The sequence below is a fragment of the Falco naumanni genome, chromosome 9, assembly GCF_017639655.2.
Source record: "Falco naumanni isolate bFalNau1 chromosome 9, bFalNau1.pat, whole genome shotgun sequence".
In the NCBI taxonomy this organism is placed as follows: domain Eukaryota; kingdom Metazoa; phylum Chordata; class Aves; order Falconiformes; family Falconidae; genus Falco; species Falco naumanni.
The window spans coordinates 28,084,646-28,104,527 of NC_054062.1; the positions used below are offsets into that span (position 1 = coordinate 28,084,646).

General features: G+C 42.7%; 1 protein-coding gene across 2 annotated transcripts; it reads right to left on the minus strand.

The window, feature by feature from the left end:
* Positions 1 to 476: 476 nt before the first annotated feature.
* Positions 477 to 19,882, minus strand: RPP30 (ribonuclease P/MRP subunit p30). Of its 2 annotated transcripts, none has more exons than XM_040606406.1 (11): positions 19,750 to 19,882; positions 18,766 to 18,821; positions 18,390 to 18,446; positions 17,650 to 17,724; positions 17,022 to 17,093; positions 11,274 to 11,363; positions 9,042 to 9,158; positions 5,488 to 5,517; positions 5,020 to 5,057; positions 3,827 to 3,906; positions 477 to 1,864 (listed from the first exon to the last, which is right to left on the minus strand). In XM_040606406.1, exons 1-11 carry the CDS (start codon positions 19,829 to 19,831, stop codon positions 1,755 to 1,757), a joined length of 807 nt encoding a protein of 268 aa, XP_040462340.1. In that variant the 5' UTR covers positions 19,832 to 19,882; the 3' UTR covers positions 477 to 1,754. The 2 variants fall into 2 exon arrangements, with proteins under 2 accessions (XP_040462340.1, XP_040462339.1); XM_040606405.1 differs by having other exon boundaries at positions 18,766 to 18,890; positions 19,750 to 19,879.

Consider the following 19,882-nt stretch of genomic DNA (forward strand, 5'->3'; position numbering starts at 1 on the left):
AGTGCTGGCTGACTCTGTCTGTTTGTCATTCTAACCAAGAAGCAGTTCAATTGTTAGGCACCACCAAACTGGCCAGAACAACACACTTCAGGAAACTGGGGGAAAAGAAACTTTGCAGTCAGTTCCTGAAGCACTGTATCTATTTAAAGGTCAAAGATGCAGACTGTAAGTTTTTAAAATCAAGTCAAACAAGTAGTCAGAAGGATCCCTAGCAATTAAAAGGTTCTGTCCATATGCTAGTTACCAAACAACTTTTGTCACGCTCAAGGTAGGTTATTCTCTGGCCAAGGCAGGATAATGTGTCATTCAGAAAATTGCACCAGATAAACACATTTTGTTGCTTCTCTGGTTAAAGCATCATTTTGGAGATAAGTCTGTAAGTGACAAACTACTGTATGTATGCATGTATATATATTACAATCCCAATATGTACAATAAAACAGACTCAAAACACAAGGTCAACAAGTAAAATAACATAACAGAAAAATATTTCATTATTTGTTGAAGTAAAAGTTGTTGTGACTTACATCAGCATTATACAGTACCATTAGTCTAGTGAGAACTTCATCTATTCTGCTCAGTCAAGTTACTAAGAGCTCAGAGATGACCCACTGCAAGACTTCTGCAGTATCTTAAATGCTGTAACTTCCACTTCTCAACTTGTCAGATGCAAAGAGAGAACTGGAATATTCACAGTAAAGCTGGCTCAGAAGTATCTAGAGTACAGCAGCTTACATAATTTTTATGTTGGTTTAATCAAAAGAAAAACTTCAGTCAACATTTGGAAGAGCTCTGAAAATGCTCTGCTGATTATAAATCTGTTATGATTGCTTTTTTGGCAGCTAGATTAGGTTTACTGAGGCATTAACAGGAAGGAAAACAGAAAGGCAGGAGGCAACAAAATGAACACTCTCATAGACAACACTGCCAGACCAGGACATGAAGAAGGAAATGATGCAGTAAAAATGATGTGACGGGGAGACTGCTCAGGCCTAGGTGAGACAGCTGTTATGCTGTGACTGTAATACAGCATGCTGAGCACACGTTCACCGTAACCTTGGGCTTTTCCTTCCCACCTGCGGTAACCACCTCATGTTACTGTTTGGTTTTAAGAGCTGCAGGACAGGGATGGCCTTCGGGATGCGTGTCTGGCAGGTCAGGTCAGTCAGTCAGACTGTAACACAAATCCAAGACACCTCCTAGCAAGTGACAGATCCTGGGATCTTCTTTATAGCTATTGATCACAAAACAGAATGGGAAGCAGATTTATTTTATTATTTTTTTTAACTGCACTATTATTCTTCAGAGCCCACTGCAGGTGAACTTCACCTACTGGCTTGTGGTTGTAAGGTTTAGTAGAGATGTGTTCAAAATCTGAGAAACCATAAGAGCTAGACTTTGAATGCATGCATTCTTAGAAACTTTTTTAATAAAAAAGGAATGCACTTGTATAACTGAAAATTTTCATATGTTAGACACATGGTGTTGAGTTTGCACTGACTCCAAAGACCTAAGACAGGGTGGAGAGACAGTCTCCAGCCCATGGCCAGAAGCCCAGCATGACCTTTCAGATGTGGTGAATTACCATGCAGCAGTCTCAGTCCCACAGCTTTCCTCACTTGAACACCAGAAGAATAATTCTTCTCCAGGCTAAATATAATAGTAAGGGAGGAACTGGGCTGGCTAGAGGACGGGGGAAGATTCAGCACTGGGTAAAGAGGGGTAGAGGCTCCTGCTGACAACTGGTTCAGTCCTCAAGCTTGAGTCTTAGCTTTTTTGCAGGCTGGCAGTGCTGTTTCTTCCTCCTCAACCTTTCGAGGCTTCTTCACAGTGTACACTACCCCACAGGCACTCTTCCGAGTTTCTGGAATATAAAAGTGACACTAATGCATTTAATGCAGACTCATTTCAGGTGTCCAAGCCGCAAAGCACAGTTCAACATGTTTGCCTGCCAGCCAGCCAGCACACACAGTAGGTAAGCAACCTGGATGGGCAGGCAGCTTGGGGATATGCTGCGTTATGGAGTGGGGAAACCCATCAGCGGGTGCAGAATTACATCAAACGTAAGGGAAAACTGAGGTCTGCAGACACACAATACCATAGGAAAGCAGGCTTAATCAGTTCAATAGCCACAGAAGGACACATTCTTGAAGCATTGTAAAAAGCATTTCTAAGCAAAACATACTATTCCTAAAAAAAAAAAGAAATAAACCCCATGTATTCACATACCCCAGGCTTCTTAGACTACACTGGCACAGTTATATCGGCAGAGGCTCCCCTATACATACCAACTGGCTTTATATATTCAATACTTTGAATAAAGTATTCAAGAATATTTTATTTACAGAACCCTAAGCATTACCCTAAATACTACTGTGCGATGTTATCCAACTTCTCATGTTTACCAAACAACCTAGTGAGCCCAATCCAATTTCATAACTGCTGGTGGGAGCCTTCCCTGCAAAATTTGAGGTAGAAGAGATTCCCTACACTCTGTTAACGAAGGAGCTCTACAAGAACCTTGCCAAAATATATTGACTTATTCTGGGCTAGTATTCTTTGGGGGACAGGGAAATGGCATCTGCTATTTAATTTCACAGATGAGATAGATGACAGTCTTGAGAATTGCACATAAACTTGACAAAAATTCTTCCGACACACTGTCTCTATGTAGACGAGTAAAAGGCTGGAGGAGGAACCTGTTCACAGAAATGCCCTTTCCAAGAGATCAAAGCTACCTGCTGCTGTAAATTTACAGCAGGTTCAAGCCCCAACTCCTCTGAAACAAGAGATACAAACCAAATCCTACTGTGCATTTGAAATTTACAGCAACTCAAGTTGTTGGGAAGGAGACTAGAAATCGTACCTACCCAAAAAATCTTGACAGAGGCAGAAATTAAGAGCCTCATGCAACTACTCCGTCAAAGTTAAACTGCCTTTTATATTCTGATTATTATAAAAATAAATAACATATCAAGAATAAATAATGATGATGAAATTGGTGCTACAGTGGAAAGCAAGGGTCTGAATTGATTGCTGGAATGCAAACTGTGGCTCTTTCCTGCACTCACACCAGGACACAATATAAACTGTAAACGTTTGGTTTCCAGTGCAGGGAGGCACAAGCTAAATTTTCACTTTCTTAATATTAAAAATGGGCAACTAGAAGAGAGCTACTGTGAGCTGCATCTGCAGAGAGCATGAGGAAGCAAGTTTTGTTTCACCAAAACACTGCAAGCCATTGTACATTATATGTAACATTTTTTCCTAAGCAGTAAACACTCAGGGTATTTGATTTTGCGTCAAATTTGAAACACTCCACATGAAGAGTAACTCTGAAATAGATCACATAATAAAGCATCAGAAAGTGACATGGCATAGGTTGCTTCTCCGCTCATGCTGCAAGAGGATAAACACAAAACATATGCATCCTGATTTTCTTGAAGTCAATGCTGCAGTATCTGCTGATGTCATCCCTCATCAGTGTTCAACCCTTTCTGAAACAAGGGACAGTTTCACTAGGAGTCACAACAGGCAGATGTGTGTTTTGGCTAAATGGTTTATGACTCATTAACGTAGTTAAGTGAGTTCTCTGGTACAGACAGCACCATCAGCTCAGCCACTGATTTGCTAACATGGCCACAAGGGAAAATAAAACACCCTTGCCACACAAGCTCCTCTTCACGCATTGGACAGGGCAGCTAAAACCCCAAGGTGTGCCTTGCTCTATAAGGTCTCGGACCTCTTGGAACATAGGCATTAACATGAACTTAGTTTAACAAATGCATGTGCTACTTAAACGAGCTTGCATGTGCTTTTCACCTACCTCCATGAAGCACTGCGGCTCTGCAGTTGGTAGACACAGCTGCCTTGGCTTCACTTTCTGACAGGCCAAACAGCAAACCTCTGTCACCTTTGTTCAGGATCAAAATACACAGGAACAAACAGAATAGGGAAGTCTGTCTGCATGATAGGTTTGCTTACTCTACAAATAACTGGGAATTGGCAAACTGTAACTCTAAGTGACATTTCGCATAAGGTTACCCAGAGGCAGGGAACTGAGGTACCCAGCTCTCCTGGCTGCAGTTCCCCAGCAGCGCTCCTGGAAAGCTGCTGGCAGCATTGCTTTTTTCCAGACAAGAAGCTCTACTTTTACAAATGAAAGTCTATCAACACAGGAACATTTTTATATGCGTAATCACAATTACCCCATTGAAAATTTCAGTTATGGGGAAAGGGCATGGTCTGATACGAAAGCATCGTGCCGAAAAGTTCCCAGCCACCTCAAGCAGGGATGACACCAGCGTAGATGCGTTAATTGGTTGAGCTTGACTGCTCTTTTTAAGAGGGAAGGAAATGCTGTGTGTAAAATCTTTCCAGGCCACACACCCTCCCACACGGTTCTCATGACTCAGAGCACGCTCCTTCTTTCTAAGGGACAGTCCAGATTCGTGCTTGCAGGGCAGGGAGCGGGGGAGAGTAGTTAAAATGCATCTAAATTCCCGAAAGAAGGGGAGAAAAGACACTCTCCTTGGTTGCTAGAATACATCCACTTATTTAAAAGCATACATGTAACTAAGGAGTGGAAAATTCAGAACAAAAGTAACCAGTACTCAGAGAGAAACTTTTTCTTTCTTAATATAAATATGATTTTATAGCTTTTTCTGCAAAAGATGGGGCACCCCAAGGAATACAAGTAATAATTTCTGGTTTGGTTCCCAGTGTCCACAGATTTTTGTGGGTTTTATTCATTCCTTCACTTACACCCACACAGTATCAATGCATATCACAACAAAACATACCTGTAGCTGAACACAGACATCACTGTTTACAGTGACTGCTCAGGCCACCCCATGACCACCTCATGTTGCTTCTTTCACACCCACTCAGAGCCCTGATTCATTGAACTGGTCACCAACAAGCATCGCTGTGTAAAGTTCAAGGAGTGTAAAGGATGGAACCACTTGGAACTTTCACATGTTAGCAGTAACTGTTGTCTTTGACTTGGGAAAAGGATACAGATTAGCCACATCATAAGGACCTCGTAGTTCTAGAGGCTAAAACAAAACAAAGAAGGTTATATGTGGGCATGCACTCTCTCGCAGGCTGACAAAAATGTAAGCAGGCAGGACAGGGCTATCAGGAAGCCAAAATTAAATGCTACATAATAGCAAGCTGCTGAAGATGCACTAGGAAATCAAACACATACTACCATTCTGGAAAACAGAGTCCCCATTTGGGAGAAAACTGTCACAGAAGATACCACAGCGGTAAAAAAAAATCCCACCCATCCAAACAAAAAAAAAATCCCAAACCCCACAATATAAATCTTTGATGAACCAGATTGATTAAAAAACCCACAAGATGGCAACCATGTTGAAAATCACAATTTTTATATGTTTAATGTATGATTAAAGCTGTATTTTCAGCCACAGATAAATCCTCAAATTGTTCTGACTTAAAAAAAAATAATAATCTGGGACTTACCCTTTCAGCTGCACTAGATATAACAACATTCTGGAAAACAAAAGAGAACAAACATTCATCTGTCAGACAGCATCAAGAAGCGAAAAAAAAAAAATCAGCCAGCAGCAAAGACTTCATGAGTGTTAGCTAAGCTCAGGCTCAGAGCCCAATTAAACATCAGAGTACCTGGTGCTCTCAGACTTAGCGAATTCTAGCAGGCTATGGATCTTAGTTTGGGGACATGAATAAACCCAGGTTATCCCCCTGTCCCCTACAGACAGTGGGGCACACAGACGAGCCCTCCCTTGCAGTTACAAGCCCCTCGCAGACAGATGTGAGTTGAAGAAGCACCGCACCTAGTAGAAGGACAGGCTAAGCAGTTTAAATGTTGGAGTGATGGCATTAAGCCAACACCTACCAGCCCTATCTTTCATAGCAGACTTTAAAGGGACCTTAAGGATAAAGAAGAAACACACACACTGTGTTCCAAAGTGCCCCCTTTATTTACACTAGCTGAAAGAGGCCCCACACAAATGACAATTCGGGCTGAGCTTAACAGAAATGGACTTAGGAGTCTAGGATCCCCCAGAAGCACCTTACAGATCGTGCCTTTAGACAGTTTGGTGCTCCCAAATTTTCAGCCTACTCAGTGTTGCAGTACGACTCAGTCCTAACCTCAGCATTCACGATGGCCTTAAACACACTGGTTCAAGAAAGCAGTCTGCAGCTATGCAGTGGCTGCCAATCCACGCCATACGCTCGCTTTCCTCAACACTGGCACCCCGTGAATATACAGATATCTTTCTCCCTTTTCTCCCACAGGCTTTCTGCAGAACAGGTACATGACTGCTTGGGGGTTGGCAGGTACCATAGCCCAGCTGCCAGTGCTCTTCTGACGTTAAACCTCCAAGGATACTCACCCAGGGGGAAGACTGTTTTGCACAGGTGCAAACTTTGCAGCAGCAAAAAAATTCCTTGCACCTTTTATTATACTGAATAAAAGGCTTTGGGAATTCCTGCTTGAGTGGGCGGGAATGGGATTGTACTAAGGCATCAAAAAAGACTTTCCCTTTCTGACATCAGTACCACCAACACACCACACCACCTCTGATTACAAGTGGCGGGGCTTTTCATCCCTTCCTCGCCTTGCTTTGCTTCTCCTGCCACCTCCCCAGCACAAAGAACAGGACAGACACTGGAAATAAATGCTCTGTGTGCAGTTGGAACTCAACCTGTAAAAGAGCTATCTGCATGGAAACAGCTGCATGCTCACACTGTGCCCAAGGCTCCTTTGTGTGCTAAGGAGGATAGGACGGGACAGACAACTGCCTTAGCATAAGGAAAGCCAGAGGCAGAAGCAATACATACAAAGTGACTTAACAGCACACATCACGATGGAGCCCAGGATATTTCTTTCTGCATAGCTCACCTTTAAAATGACTAGACTATGGATCCCAAGGGTGCTTTTGAGCTTCAGTGGTGCTGGCTGCAAGAGTTTTCTGGGAAAATTCAAGTCTCTTGCTCTGAGTTGTAGCAACTAACATTTGTCTCCCAGGCTCAGAGAAGCTCCCAGAGCAGCTGCGTGAGCCATCTTGAACCAGCACAGGATTGTGGTTCACTGCTGTGCATTGGAGGTATGCTCCACCTGGTTCAAAGGCAACTGGCTACCGGCTGGGGGATGGGTAAGATGGGAGAAGGAAACAAGAGCGGACAAGAAAAGCACTGCTAGCAAGTGAAGGAGAGGCAGGCAAAGGTAAATGCAAGGGAAGGGCTAAAGAGAAGAATGCAAAGGCAAAACATCATCTCCCCAGGTAAAGGAGACAGCAGCTGTTCAGTACACTGCTCCAGGCAAAGTACCCACACTCAGTTACCAACACACAAGAGGCGAGGGACCGTGGCTATGCACACCACCTGTCTGGCAAAGCAGGCAAGTCCCTCCCTCATTCCCTGCATGCTTTAATATGTTTTAAGGACTCTGCTCAACACCAGTTCTGAGGACACTGGTACATTTCTGGAAGTTTCTCTGCCTTGCTACAACAGGAGAGGAACAAAAGGATCCAAAAGCTGCTACATGTTCAGCAACTATAGGTTATAGAAGGTGACAGCTGAATGCCAGGTGCCAATGCAAGCAGCCCATGGACCAGCCATCCTGCATCTTGTTAAAAAAAGGCCTTTACATAACTGATGGAAACCGCCAGCAACAGCTAATAACCACCTCTGCTGGCCCAGCAGGTACCGAGCCTCACAGCAAAAAATAAAGACAAGCTAGCAGTCCTCTCTCAGCTCCTGCAGCACCTAACAACAACTTGTCATGTCCAGTTCCAGCTGATTTTCTTTCTAGGCACAGATAATGCACTAGATTGACAGATGCAGAAAGAAGGGGCACTGTATGCGGACCGAGTGCCTGAATATCTCAGTTGCTCTGTTTGTGATGCCAGCTTAAGCAGTGCTCCCCAAATCAACAACCACACCAGAAGCACATCTTTAACTGCACAAAGGAAACAGGAGCACTGACAAAAAGGAATCCCAAAGAAAAGGGGGTTTGCATGTATGTACCTCATCACCAAGTCAGTATTTTGTGCAATTAATTCCCAGAACTGGGCTTCTCAGGAAAGGCCATGCAAATACTTTTCTCTGTAGCACCAAGGGAATTAATCTGTTTGACCCACTCTGCTGCCCTATAAAATAGGTTGCCAGGCCTGAGGGGAACAGAGTTAACAACAGATTTGCTTTTAATTGGCCTTCCAAGCTGTATACCCCACTTCAGACTAGATTTGCAGGGTAATGCCAATTTTGGTTTCTACGGACTAGCAACGTGTGGCAAAGCCTTTTCCAGTAAAGGTGGTGGGAGCTACAATCTCTTTTAACTTGGATATGTATTATGATATGCTTCTCTGTTAAAAAAAAAACATGGCCTGAGAGGACCCAGCATGACAGGCAGCTTAGCCTGGTAGCCTAGGAGGAGGCAAGGTATGAAAGCAATGGATTACAGGCGTCTCAGCTGCAAACATTACTTCTTCCTTGGGTTTCAGTAGCAAGGAAGAATGCAGTTGATCTGACTGCAGCAAAGCCCTGGCTGACAGCCAGCTAGCTGTTGGGTCTGTCTTATACACTGGGAATTTACTAACTTTTTAACAAAACAAGATTTCCAATTTTTCTTATTATTTCCTACTCCCATATTCAAGCTATACTATCAAAAAGTGGTTTTGGTCAATCAGAAATATGAAATGGGAGATTTTAAAGACGTGCACAGATTTCAGTTCTAGTGCAAACCTGAGATCTCTGGCACTCCCCTCCGCCTCCGCCTTTTGTTTTGGGTGTTGCATACTGTAATAACAGATAGATTCTTTTTTTCAGAGCAACCTAACAGTTTGACAACTTAAAAAGAAAGCATGCAGTGGTGCATGGCTGAAAGCATCTGGAGCTAGAATAACTGTGTCCTTGTATTAGTAGGCAAAGATTCAGTCACAACTTCAGAAACCCCAGTGTCAAACTAATTTAAAATGATTCAGTCTGTACAACTCCAGAAGAATTTGAACTGAATTAATTAGCTCGCTTTCAGTTTGAGAGCTTACCTTTCCTTTGCAGATCTGCATCAAGCTGATCGCATTTGAAATTGTGTATCTTCTCATTGTGGAGTCTTTGATGGCAGGCGTGTAAAGAAGTTCAAAGTAAATGCCTCGATCTATTGCCTTCACATGAAAGAGAGTGATCAAAAGTCAAAAGGAAAGAAGCATAACAATGTAACAACTGCTGTCTATTATTGATGTAGCTTATTCTCAGTTTAACTGTGTTATATATGAAAAAATTAAGGCGGAATTGCTCCAGCAAGAGCACAGCCTAGCCTGAAGGGAGGCAGGGGGGGCGATGTGGGAAGTTTCACTGTATACCAGATATGTCTACTTGAATCTTGGGATGACAGATCAGTGAAGTTCAACAAACAAAAATATACCATCCATTTATTAGTTGTAATTGGCTTTCCACTATCACAGACTTGAGGAAGCCAGTAACCACTGCTGGTCAGAAACAAGCCCTGAAATGTTGAGGACTCTCCTCTAGCTCCACAGCCTGCTGTAAGGCAGGCCATCGCTTCCCACAGTACCCACATCCTGCAGATGAGGAATTCATCCTTGCAAAGAAGGAGCAACGAGGACCCTTCTCTCCCATCTCACAGAACACTCTGGTATTTGTGACAATGTTAAATAACAGCGAGTCACAGGAGATGTTATAAATAGCAATACTGACTATATTTCCAACTGCTTTAAAACCCTTTGCTATCTGTCAAAGTACCTCACCAAAAGCCTAGTATTCTTGGTTTTGCAAACATACACAGAAAGATTAAGCAACCTGCTACAGGACACAGTGAGTTAGTGATAAAGACACAGTTCAAAGCCAGAAGTTGTCTGTTCCATGGCCTAGAATACATTTGCCTGAAATGTTACTTTACGCTTTATACTCATATTATTAAAAATGCTGCAGTGTTAATAATGTAAGAAAGTCCAGTAACTGAATCCAGATGGAATTAATCCAGCTCACATCCACACATGACCTCCGCATGCGAGCACAACAGAAACTATGTACACATCAAATGTTTTACACAGAACTGGTCCAGCATCTTCAAACAAGAAGAATTTACCGAAACCAAAAGCAGGTGATGACAACACACCAATTTCCAGTCAAGGAGATTTTAACCGCATCCCCACCACTTCAGCTGCCTACTAATCTGTCTGGTTGGCATCACAACAACCAAAACTGACTGCCCGACACACAAAACCAGTCTGACTGACAGTCAGACTGCCTAAAAGCTGTGAGTGTGGAAGCTGAGAAGTAGCTTGCAAGGAAAACATCTCCAAAAACAGGGCTCTAAGAGCTTCCCAGCTCCTCACCTGGGTCAATTGCTGGAGTTTTAGACTGCTAGGATACTTTCAAACAGCATTGCAAACAAAATTGTTATTCCAAGTGGAATGCTAAAATTCCCAGTCTATAGTAAATTCCAAAGTATTACTTCTGTTCTGTTTCAGGATTAATTATAGTTATTTTTAATTCTAGGTTAAGCCTTCTGTATAGAAGGAAGTAGGATTTCTAGCCAATTCCAAATTTAAACTTTTAAGCACTAAGGACTACATCAGCCAAGAATGCCCATGTGGAATGAACCCTGACATATACTCACAGGAAAAAAATAGTTTACCTAAAGGCACGTTCAGATTAAGCTTTCTGGCAAACCACCAACAGTAGGCAGAATTGTATTAAGAAAATATTTGATCCATGCTGATAGTCATCTTGCATCCCACAGCAGATATGTAGCAATTCCACATTTGGTTTATTTGCCAAGACATTCCTTTATCTACGTATGGATTCAATACAGTTGTCTTCCAAATAACTGCCAGGGCATCCTTCTCCCAGATTAACAGTGTCATTCACATTCTTCTGTCTTTTAAGTCACAGGGCTGTTTATCTATTCTGACACAGCCGTACCACTTCTGGTTTGGGAAGCAGCTTAGTCAGCAATCACACCACATCTCACTGCTTAGCATAGTAGTGGCCTTAAGGCTCTGTTTCCATTCCTCAAGAACACCACTTCTGCCTTCTTAAGTGGGGGACAGAAAGCAGAAAAAGAAAGAACGTACATCACTGTGTATTAAATGCTGCAGTGGAGGCCCTGAAGTGAAGGACATCTGAAACAACACTATATATTATGCAAGAACATAAAAGAAACACTTGGATGGGAATGGTGGGAGGGAATTCAGCTCAGACTGACATTAAATACAGAAATTAACAGCAAGGAAACAATTTAGATGTAAATTTACCATATTCACAGGGGGCCTTCGGAAGTAGAATGGCAGCTTTTCTGTTACGTTTATGCATACCAGATCCACATCCAGAGTTGTGCAAGCGATCTACAGCAAAGAAATAGGAACAGATTATTAATATGCTCAAAAATGCATAACCAACTTTAGGTGCACTAATATTCTCCTTCATTTCTTAATGCAACAAATGTCTCTCCAGGGTGAGTTCAGTTTTAAAGTGAGGTTTGCAGGTATGCCAATAAAACAGCTGGGCTACAGGTGCACAGCTTGAGCATTTTGGGCTTAAAATCCAAGCCTTCTCTCACAGAACTACTTTTCCAATAAAATAATGACAAACCCAAAGGCAAGACTTACTGCTTTTGTTTTTATCTGACATAGGACATGCAGAAGCAACACTGGCTTTTGGCAAAAGAACTCACAGCTAATCAAGGACAGCCCCTGTTTACAAAGGGAACAGCCCAGGAACTGACCCTTAGACCACCACTCTCCAGTTCCAATATAGCAACTGTTTGTTTTCAGGATTGGTTATTTTTACCAGAAGAAACTGAGAAAAGACTGAAAGAAAAGGAGACTGTTAAGACAGTGACTGGTGGTGCCATATGCCCAGTACTGGAAGCTGACGCAGAGGGCCTCACTTTCCTGCTGGGTGGGGAATGTGCAGCCCTTCCTGAAAGCCATGTCTCTGGAGTCTGAAGATGGCACTGAAGGTTATAGTTTAAAAGCTTAGCTTTGAACTCATACCACAATTTACAGCCTGTATTAAAAGACAGAAGGAATGAACAAAGAGTGGAGAATCTCCACACTGACAGAGAAAATCGAGTGCACATAAAAGGGAGCCCTCAATTTACATATAATCTCACGCACACAAGATATGTAGGAATTATATATGCCTACCCCATAAAGACAATCACACAGGGCCAGATTAATGTCTGTAAGCAACATAGTAACAGAGAAGATAAAATAGGCTGAAGTAGTTTGAAAGGAATTTTCTACGCATAGGGGAACTTTCTGCATTCAGAAACCTGCCAGCAACTGCTCCAAATACGCCTGGGCCAGGCGCCAGCCATTCATCCCTCCTCGCACCAGCATGAAAGCAGTAGGTGTTGTGGGGAATCCCAGGGCTGGGCTGCTCTAACGCAGGGCAGGCTCTTGCTTTGCAAAGTAGTCTTCTACCAGCTCGTCCATATGAAATTTGGATGGAGATGAGAGCAGAAGCCTAGCTTTAGGAATGTTTCTTAGCTGCTGACAGCACTCCCTCCTAGACAGAAGAGCCACAGCACACATGCAAGCAATTCAAAGACCTAGCAAATCACAAGGGTTTTGATGTTAAAATGTCTCTGCCAGGCCATTCAGACTGAACTTTATGCCCCATCTTTACCAACTCTGTTAGGCAGGGCACAGCTGGAATCTAATGCATCAAATTAGACTTACATGTGTAAGTTTATCCCTACTACAGCCAGTTTTATGCCTTTTCTCAGGTGGAATACAAACTACCACCTAGACAGAGGTGATTTATGGGAATCAGCACATCTCTGAGTCATGTCCTAGAAAAAAGGTCAGTGAGGCTGTAGGAAATTCAGGAAGAGAGAAAGCTGAAAATGAAGGATAGTGAGAATACATATCAGAAACATACAAGCTGCCCCATGTGATGAGAAAACAAGCCTTCCTAATCAGCTCCAGAAACAGTGGAAGACACTTTTCCATTTTGCAAAGTACAGTAGGGAAGAGAGTGACCCAAATGTCAGGCTATCTACAGGATTCCAGTGACAAGAACATTTCAGAAAACACCACCAATGAAAAATAAAGTTAAGAGTCGTACTTCCCCACGAGAGAGAATTCTTGCACTACATGGGAAGCTGGAGAGGAGAATTTTCCAAACACTCCAATGTTCAGCCGAGTTTTGGCTCCTGGACAAGTCACGCACACAGGCAAGTTAAGTTACCCTGCCTGCTGAAAGGATCTGAAGAGCAAAAACTTCACACAGAAAATGATATGCAGCAGTTACACAGCCCAGCGCCTGCCCGGTCACACGGTGGGCAAGAGCCCCATCTGCTGGGAAACTCCAGGCAGCCAGAAGTAAATAAATTGACACGGCCTGGATGGCCCGAAGAAAGCGCTGGCAAACATTTTAGGAATAAACATTGAAATTTGGCTTTGCACTACAGCCTCAGATTTATATAAGCAAGTTTTTTTTAGATACTGGTGGTCTGCTGATTGCTTAAAAACAGCAGGCAGAACTAACCAATATCATTAAACCAGTCAAAAGTCTTAAAAAGCAAAAATTTTTAAAAGCAACATGCACAGACTTTCTTACTGGCATGGAGTGGGCATTCCTGCTGCAGCCCAAAACAATCTTTGAGTGACTTAAAGAAGGAGCATGTTCTGCAATTATCTTGGCAAACACAGCGTCCTCATACCCCTGAGGATATAAACCCTTTGGAGAATTTGAGGACATCTTTCAGTACATATGACTGCCACACTCAGTCACAGAAAAGCTTCCCTGGCTCGTGACCTTGTCACGACTGGGTTTGGGTCATGCTAAAATTAGACCACATCTCCAGTGGTCACATATTTCTTCTACAAAAACGAAAAATCCTGTTCTATGGAGAATAATGCAAGTGCCAAATTGTTGGTGAGAAAAATGATGTTCTTGAGGTAATGCTGCATTACCAACAGCCAATTTTAAAATATAATTTGTGGTGCAAGACCCACCCACCCTAGAAGGCTTTATCCTTAGCAGTGAAAGATCCACGAGTTGCAAGATCCAGAGGTATATGCTGAAACTCTATGCATAGTGTCACTTGCGCCAGACTCCTGTAGATACCTCTACAAAATTGACACAGCTCTCCACAGAGTTAGGAAACCTAAAGTCTTTATACAAAAGATAAACATACAAATCTGCCCTGAATGTGAACGTGTGTGGATGAAGTCTTCCACCTCACGCAGTTTGCAAGAAACATGCTTTGGTTCCCTCCCCAACTCAAAGTGCTGCCAGCACGGAAGCCATGAAGATGGCCTCACAGACAATCCTGCTTCCTTCCTAACACACTGTCCATCACCTGCGAGGGTGTCAGCTTAAACAGTCACTGTCTGCATTGGCCTGCCCAGAGCACAGCCATCCTCTTTTTGCCAGCACAACCATCTGCGTGGCTGAATGCTGAAATCAGAGCAGGAAAGCAGATCTGCCTGCAAAACAACTTGGCAAAAACTCTGGTTACTTCTCAGCCAAAAGCGTATTCCCCAGACCAAACTGCCATGCAGCCAAGCAAGCAGCTTCACCAGCAGAGCACACAAGGACCTGCAGAAATGAGTGGCTGTTTATGCAAGCTTAAACACTTCCACAGCTGGATGTCCAACTGCAGCAGCATTCACAACAGCTGAAAATAAAAACTATCCACCCTTAAATGAGAGAGCTCTTTTCCCCAAAAAACAACAAAGCATGGTCCTGCTGATTACCTGGCTTCAGGTGCTTGTTTAAACACATGACAAACTGATTGACCTCACTTGAGAAGTGAGATTTTACATTGTTGCTGGAGACCAAAAGAGACTGGTAGAAATTGGCACTTAAAAGTATTTTACAACTATTTGCCTCTCTCACACCCCCAAGAGTCCTAAAATCTTGCAAGGGAAATAAAAGCAGTCAGAAGTTAGTTTCATTAAGCTGTAACTGTTAAAACCAATGCCTGAATTATTCTGCTGAAAGATTCATTTAAGTTTCCCTACTTCTACAGCCTCTTGCTTTGTATCGTACTTGGACAAATTTTCAAAAAGGAGGGGAAATAATTTAGAAATAACAAAACAGAACAATATAATTTTAACGTGTCAAAACAGGTACTCAACAGTACTAGAAGGTTGCTTTAACTTATTTTAACAAACAAACAAAACAGACTCAGTTTTATATTCACAAGCTCCCTTCGAAAGTAAATTCTCCATAGAGATTCACATCTGCTTTTGGTGCCCCTGTGCCTTCTTCACACTGCCTTAAACTGCACACCTGCTTGTTGCCTGCCAAGGCTAACAGAGATGAGACACTTCCACCTACTCTTCCAGTCAGAGTTAATATTATTTATGAGCTTGCAACAGGTCAGATATCACAATTTTGGGTTCTGTAAGAAAAACATTCTGACAAAAAGATAACTTGCTTCCAGATGCTCCACTTGATAAGACCATTCACATCAGCTGTTACCAAGTATTTGACAACAATGTGATTAAAAATATGACAGAGACTGAGTTAATGAACACCTATCACCCAACAAGCCTAGCTGAGATAATTCTGCCTCGCACAGTGTTTTAAAACTAGGAATTTTATTGGTAGGAAGGGTTTATTCAAGATACAGCAGCTATGGATAAAAGTTGGAAGACAGTAAGATGCTTGGTGCCGTTATTAATGGTTGAATTACTGCACATCGCTGTATTTAGGTATAACCTCTAAATAATGTGTCTTTTTCAGTCAAACACCAGAAATGGACCAAACCAGTTCACGGTCAAACACACTTCTAACACCTTGTTTTTCTAAAATCATAGAAGTGACAGAGTATATTGGGTGTTTTGTTCAAAATATCTGCATTTCTATCAACATAAACCAAGGTGAGAAAACAACAGCGTTGGGCTAAGGTCACAAATTAGTCCTAAGTAAAGTTTTGAAAATGATTCACACCCACTGTTTTCTCTCACTAGCGCACTTGGAGCACTACCACTGCTGTTACAAACATTAGCATTTGTTTGGTAACACTGAGACATGCACACCTTCAAATGCTCACAAACTTTGTGGAGGCAGTTCCAGTTGCAAGGTTGCTCTGAACAGCCAGGATAAACCTGAGTGAGAAAACGACCGTCTTGCCTTCAAATATGTCCCCCAAGACCGCTGTATTTTTATTCAGCCTCAATGGTTTTCCCAGCGGGCAAAGTAACAAACATGTCATGAAGTCACATAAGTGAAGCTTCTCTCACTCAACCTGAGCATCCAAAACATTCAAAAGACAACCAGAAATCTCACTCTGGCAATGCAGCAAGGGCTGTTATGTTTAACCAGCCATGTTTATGTCTAGAAATTTTATCTGTTTATAAGATGCTATGACAACCAGAACTAGCCCTGTTTCATAAGCTCTTGCTCCTCTTCTGATTTAAAATAAATAAAAGGAAAAATCAAAAGAAAAAGTGATCAGCTATTCATTTGGGTGAACTTTCAAGAGAAGACCTAAGACTAAAAGGAAGACAGTAACTCTCAGAACGATGTTAGTTCTGTTTTAAAATCCTCTCACTTCCCCTGGCATTTCAGAGACCAGGAACCAATAGCGGTGCCAACAGAAGACAGCAAATGTGTTTTGGGGAAGCTGTCTGAGTTTGAGAAGTTAAAGTTCAAGGCAGAAGTCTTCTACATGCTGATAGTATATATACATACTTATGTATCAGAAAAAAAGGAGGATGTTTTCTTTCCACACTAGAAAGGAGTACTCAATAGAGTACAAGACACACAAAGAAAACCACAGAACAGAGGCATACAAGTCCATAAATCTAGCAGACGTTTCAGACTTCAACCAGTCACCTCAAGGCCGTGCAGCCCCCTGCAATCCCTCCCAACTTTCTCAGTCTACCAACTGACCAGGTAGCCTGTGTTGCTAAATTAGCCCCACATCATGCAGACCTGTATGAAATGGGAAATAAAATCAAATCAAAGCATGTACTCAAACTAGCACAAGGCACCAGAAGTTAATGAACGAGCAATACCAATCAGATTATTGTACTTACATGAAACAGTTTCTCGGTCTTTGGAAATACCGCTATTATGTCATATAACCTTATATTTGCTGATGTTGATCTCTACAAAAGGAGGAAACAATTACTACCTTGAATTCTCGCAGATGCCAAAGCTATATACAACGATGACGACCAAAATAATGAGAAGAAAATCCCTTTTTCATTTTCAAGTACTAAAATAAAGCAAATAATCACCCAATTACATAGAGGTGTCTACTGTGAGCTATACTGTGAAGTCATTCTTATTTTGAGGCTTGGCCCACCCACCTGATAAGGCACTTAACATCTTTTGCTTCGATCATGTAGCGCTAAAAATAAGCAGACACAAGGCTTGCTCATGGTCTTCTAGTTTACACACAGAAGTCCAGAAATCAAAGAATAGAACAGAATAACAAAACTCTTGTCCCATATTGAAAAATGATCAACAGAAGCCATATCTAGTCTTGCAAGTCTGCATCTCTTCATGATCACATTATTTGCTAAAGGCGTGATCTGAGAAATCACTGCTGATTGTCCTACAAAATCCATAAAGTTCTCCCCATACAATTTCCAAAGTTCCATTTATGTCATTGAGAAAAGGAAATAAAAATTAAAAAATTCATATACTAATCATACTTACCAAGAGATTACAGTGGGAAGGATCAGAAACAACAAGTGTTAGCCGCGTTAAGACTTTAATTCTTTTAGATGTCCCCTACAAAAACAAAATAACATATTTAAAAAGCTCCAAAGCAAAACTCTGTGGTGACTTTGACCCTCTCCACTATAAAAAGAAAATGGTGCCTTGCTCACATTCTTGCCTATACTAATCTTTTAAAGTCTGTATTTACATTTTCCTATTTTATATTGATCTGTTCAATATTTTATCTGCCCTTAACAAAGAATAACTTACTGTTTCTCTGAGGAAGGGAAAAGAGAGGGAGGGAGATAAAGAGAAGTAAAATAATGAAGAAAAACAGAGTATGTTTTAATACTGCTATGGTTCCCCAGGCAGACCACAACTGAAGGCAAAAGCAGTTCTTCAGGGATTTGAAACACAGACTTGGTTCATTATATCCAAATCTTGCTCCATCAAAATCAGGAAATTATTTCCCAAACTCAAATTTCAAGAATTATACTGTAATTATTCAACTACAAGAAGAGTCAAAATTCACACAAAGCAATTAATTTAATAATTTCTAAAATAACCAATAGAGCCTACTCTAACATGACTGTACCATTCTCCCAATGCTGAGAGTTTTAACAATCAAGCAATGAATAGATTTCTTTTTTTTGATTAACACGAAATATACAAACACACCAAGGTAAAAAACATTAACTCAGAATAATAGCACATAGATAGATTATAAGTAGACATACTTGTACAATAGGCAAAGATGGAAACAACTCTGAAGGAGATACTGGCTTGACGATTTCCTTAAAAGAGAACAAAACAAACTTATTAAAAATGTCATAGGTTAAGTTTACAACGTAAACAAAAGCTGTGTTCCAATCCTAACAAGAAATTTGCCATGCTAACAAAACTATTTCCTAGGGACAATACACAGACCATATTAAAAGTTAACTCCAGGGCAGTTATACTGAATTATAAACTGGGAGTTCTGTCACAAATACAGACATTTGTACTCGTGTCTAGAAGTGCCTTCTGCAGATAAAGCTGTTTGGGAACGTGCGATAAAGCGTGTAGGTTTATAAAAGAAAACCCACTAAGAACAAATAAACCCCCCAAAATTACCTGTTTCTTTTCTTTAAAATCGATGACATGATTAAGTGCAACTGCAGAATATCCCACTGAAAAAGTAAACACACAGTACGAATATTTTGTCCAGTAAATGAATGGAAACAAATCCATGCAGAAACCTGTTAAACAGTCAACACTTAAATGTCCCAGAATTAGTAATCACGTGCATATTCACCTTTAACATTTTTTTCCTGAAGATGAATTCACCCAAAGAGTGCCTTAAAATAAATAAATAAATAAATAAATAAATGTTTAGCTTTTAAATGCTCCCCAGCCCTGACAACTGTCACTCGAGGCTGAGCTCCGTGAGCCTGCACACTCGGGGCTGGGCTCCCCGAGGGCTCTGGCACAGTTTGTTTCTGTTGACGACTTTTGTCATGGAAAAAATGGTTGAGACCATTCAGGATAGCTGTTAAAACTGCGGACGACGCAGAGCTGGGAGGGATGGAGTTAGGAGGGGGCAAGGCGAGCTTTCCCAACTGTGCCGGCAGAGCCGGAGGCACGGTCACCCCGGCAGGACCAGAGGCAGCCGCCGCGCTCGCCAAAGGGCCGCCCCCCGCACGGCGCTGGCAGCGCCTGGCTGCACAACACTTCCGCACGACAGCCGATGTAGGCCGTAAGAAACCGCAGGCGGGAACATGTGTCCACGCTGGGAAAAGCCCACTTGCTACACTGGGATAAACTGGCAGAGCCGGAGCCTGCCAGCCACACCGCGAGCTCCTCGCTGCTCAGCCCCGGAGAGGCCTCGGCCCCGGCCACGCCGCTTGCAGAAAGCCGCCGGGCGAGGGGCCCGGGGCAGGGCGAGGGGCAGGGCGGCAGCGGGCGAGGCTCGGCCCCCGGGGAGGCAGAAGCCAGCCTAGGGAGCCACGCCGGGCCCGGCCCTCCCCAGCCCGGTCCCCGCAGCTCCGCACCGCGGCCGAGCCCCGCGCCGGCGCCACCGCCCTCCCCGCTCCCGCCGCGCCCGAGGCGGTGACTCACAGTGGGCCGCGGCCTCCAGCAAGCTCTGCAGGCACTTCTTGTCCGGGCCCTGCGGCACGTTCAGGTCGGCGAAGGCTGCCATGCTGTGCGCGGCGGGGCGGGCACGGTCCCCGGCCCCCGGCACCGCCCCCCG